Source organism: Pundamilia nyererei, unplaced genomic scaffold, assembly GCF_000239375.1.
Source record: "Pundamilia nyererei isolate P.nyererei 1_Seehausen unplaced genomic scaffold, PunNye1.0 scaffold00173, whole genome shotgun sequence".
Classification (NCBI taxonomy): Eukaryota; Metazoa; Chordata; class Actinopteri; order Cichliformes; family Cichlidae; genus Pundamilia; species Pundamilia nyererei.
Window position 1 is genome coordinate 1,015,178 of NW_005187574.1, and position 2,548 is coordinate 1,017,725.

The 2,548-nt window shown below is 42.5% G+C and overlaps 1 protein-coding gene across 2 annotated transcripts in view; it reads left to right on the forward strand.

Annotated features, from left to right (window-relative positions):
• The window catches only part of jkamp (jnk1/mapk8 associated membrane protein), a 10,912-nt gene that overhangs the window by 6,657 nt on the left and 1,707 nt on the right, over nucleotides 1-2,548 (forward strand). For both annotated transcript variants that reach the window (XM_005746139.2, XM_005746140.1), the window contains 3 exons: nucleotides 1,012-1,218; nucleotides 2,094-2,275; nucleotides 2,410-2,486. In XM_005746139.2, the coding sequence (XP_005746196.1) occupies nucleotides 1,012-1,218; nucleotides 2,094-2,275; nucleotides 2,410-2,486 (466 nt within the window). The remainder of the gene's footprint in view (nucleotides 1-1,011; nucleotides 1,219-2,093; nucleotides 2,276-2,409; nucleotides 2,487-2,548) is intronic.

Here is a 2,548-nt window from a genome sequence, read left to right on the forward strand (position 1 = left end):
TGGGACAGTGTGAAACGTAATTTCAATTCCTTTGTATGGCAAGTACATTTGAAGAAATTGACAAATAAAAGTATTCTATGCTATTCTAAGTTCTCAGGATTTCATGTTGAACTACACTTTTTTCTATTCCTGTCACAGTATAATGTTGAATAGTATAGCTTAGCTATATCTAGGGAACTACGACTAACTTTAATATTAGACAAAGATAAATCAAGTAAATATAAAATGCATTTTTCAGGCTACTATGTAGGAAAAGTAATTGCCCCCCCGCACCAGAGACTTTGGACAAAGCAAAAGCATGCTGTGCACTGACAAGAAGAGATCTGAAGTCACATTACATCTGTTGTAAAACTAACATAGCATTTCATAAAAAGAACACATGGCAGCAGTAAAACATGGTGGTGTTAGTTTGTTCTGGGGCTGTTTGCTGCTTCAGGACCTGGTTGACTTCCTGTAACTGATGGAGTCAATTCTGCGCTCTACCAGAAAATCATGGAGGAGAAGCTCAAACACACTTGAACAATGATCAGTAACAAACCCCCACGTCCACGTTTTGGACTGGTGTAGTCAGTGTCAAGGCTTAAAATAAACTGCTTTGACCTTAAACAGGTCATTCACGCTGAAAAACCCTGCAGTGTAGCTGAATTAAAACAGTTTTGTAAAGAAAAATCAGCTTCTAGTTACGTGAAAGACTCATTGCCAGTTATTGTAAATGCTTGATTGCAGTTCTTGCTTCTAAGGGTCTAGTTAGTAGGTTTAGGAGGCAATTACTCTTAAATAAGAGCATACAGGTTTGGAGAAGGTTTTGCCCTCAGCACATTTTGTACTTACTTGGGTTGTTTTTGTCTAATATTACTATTTGTTCTGTTAGTTGGGGTGCTATATGAAACATGTCTAACTTAGGGAGTATTTGTTCCAAGCACAGAATCGTGTGGAATCCCTTTAGTGCTCTTGTCTGTGAGGACAGTGTGTTTTCTTTCTGTCATTTGATCTCATGCTCTTCCTTTGTAGTTCCAGTGCTTTACTACAACATGTGACGGCCATGTTGGAGTGCAGTATGTCAGCTGTGGTCACTCTGCTGGTCACAGAGCCTGTGGGAATGCTCACTATCCGTTCTTGTCGAGTGCAAATGCTTTCAGACTGGTACACGATGCTGTACAACCCAAGTCCAGACTATGTCAACACATTACACTGCACTCAGGAAGCTGTGTACCCACTGTGAGTATTACCAGTAATCATTTTTGCCAAATTCTACAATTAACCATAAAACAATAATTCCCAGCACTCCACAGAAGAGGACAAAGGTGTGTTTGCAGCAGGGCATCAAGGCCATACTGTGGGACACTGAGCTCTGTGTCTTAGGGCAAAATTAAAAAAGAAAATACAATAATGCGTTAAAGAAGAAAAAGCTTCGTTATGGACAGCAGAACACGGTTCAGGTCAGGCAGGTGGTTCCTCCCAGTCAGTCCCTGTTGATGCCTACATGAGTGACAGCAGAGACACGGAGCGCTCTCAAACACCAGCAACTTTAAGAAGGCTGGGTACTCTGAACTGTCGCTCGTCAGGAACTGTTCCCTGACCCTGAGGCACAGGGAACAAACCCTGTTATCAACTGGGAAAAACCTCAACGTACAGGCAGCAAGCTGAGGAGAGACCAGCATACCCAGTCTTCATTCAAAAGATTGAGGTTACTTATTGGATCTTAGTGTTTCAGTCAGATGAGTTCTTAGATGACTTTTCCTCCTGTTACACTGCAGATCGTGACAGGTGGACACATTGATGCTGGGTGGTGGAGGCTGGCAGCAGCGTGCTGACAGGAGAAACACTGGGAGGTTCATTCGATATGAAGCAGCAGGAGAGTAGCCTCACACTGACGAATGATCGAGGCTACTTTGTTTATTAGACAAGCTGAACAGACACCTGAATGAGTAAAGCGATCAACATGCTTCTGATTCTTTATTCTCTTTTTTAACTCTTGTGCAGTTTCCTTCTGAGCTGGTGCATAGGCTGGTGGGAGGTCATCTCAGGCTTGTCATTCATTCTGTATCTGTTGCATCAGCGTAACACGAACTCCTGAATGTCCTTTTTCTCAGCTACACCATCGTGCTGATCTACTATGCATTTTGCTTGATACTAATGATGATGCTGCGTCCTCTGTTGGTGAAGAAGATGGCGTGTGGTTTGGGCAAATCCGACCGTTTTAAGAGCATCTATGCTGCTCTGTACTTCTTCCCGATCCTCACTGTGCTGCAGGCTATAGGAGGAGGACTGCTCTGTGAGTACCTGTGGGACTCTGCTTCTTAGTTCACACTGTGGTATCATTTTTGTTTTACAGCTTTCATAAGACTATGACTAATGGCCTTTTTGTTTAAATAACTCCAAGTAAAGACGACTGTGTTATTGTTTCAGACTATGCATTCCCCTACATCATCCTGGTCCTGTCTCTTGTCACGTTGGCTGTTTACATGTCTGCCTCTGAGATACAGGTAACTACAGTCACTGCGGTGTGGGCATTTCTTATTTCCCAGTTTAACTTTACAATTGTGAT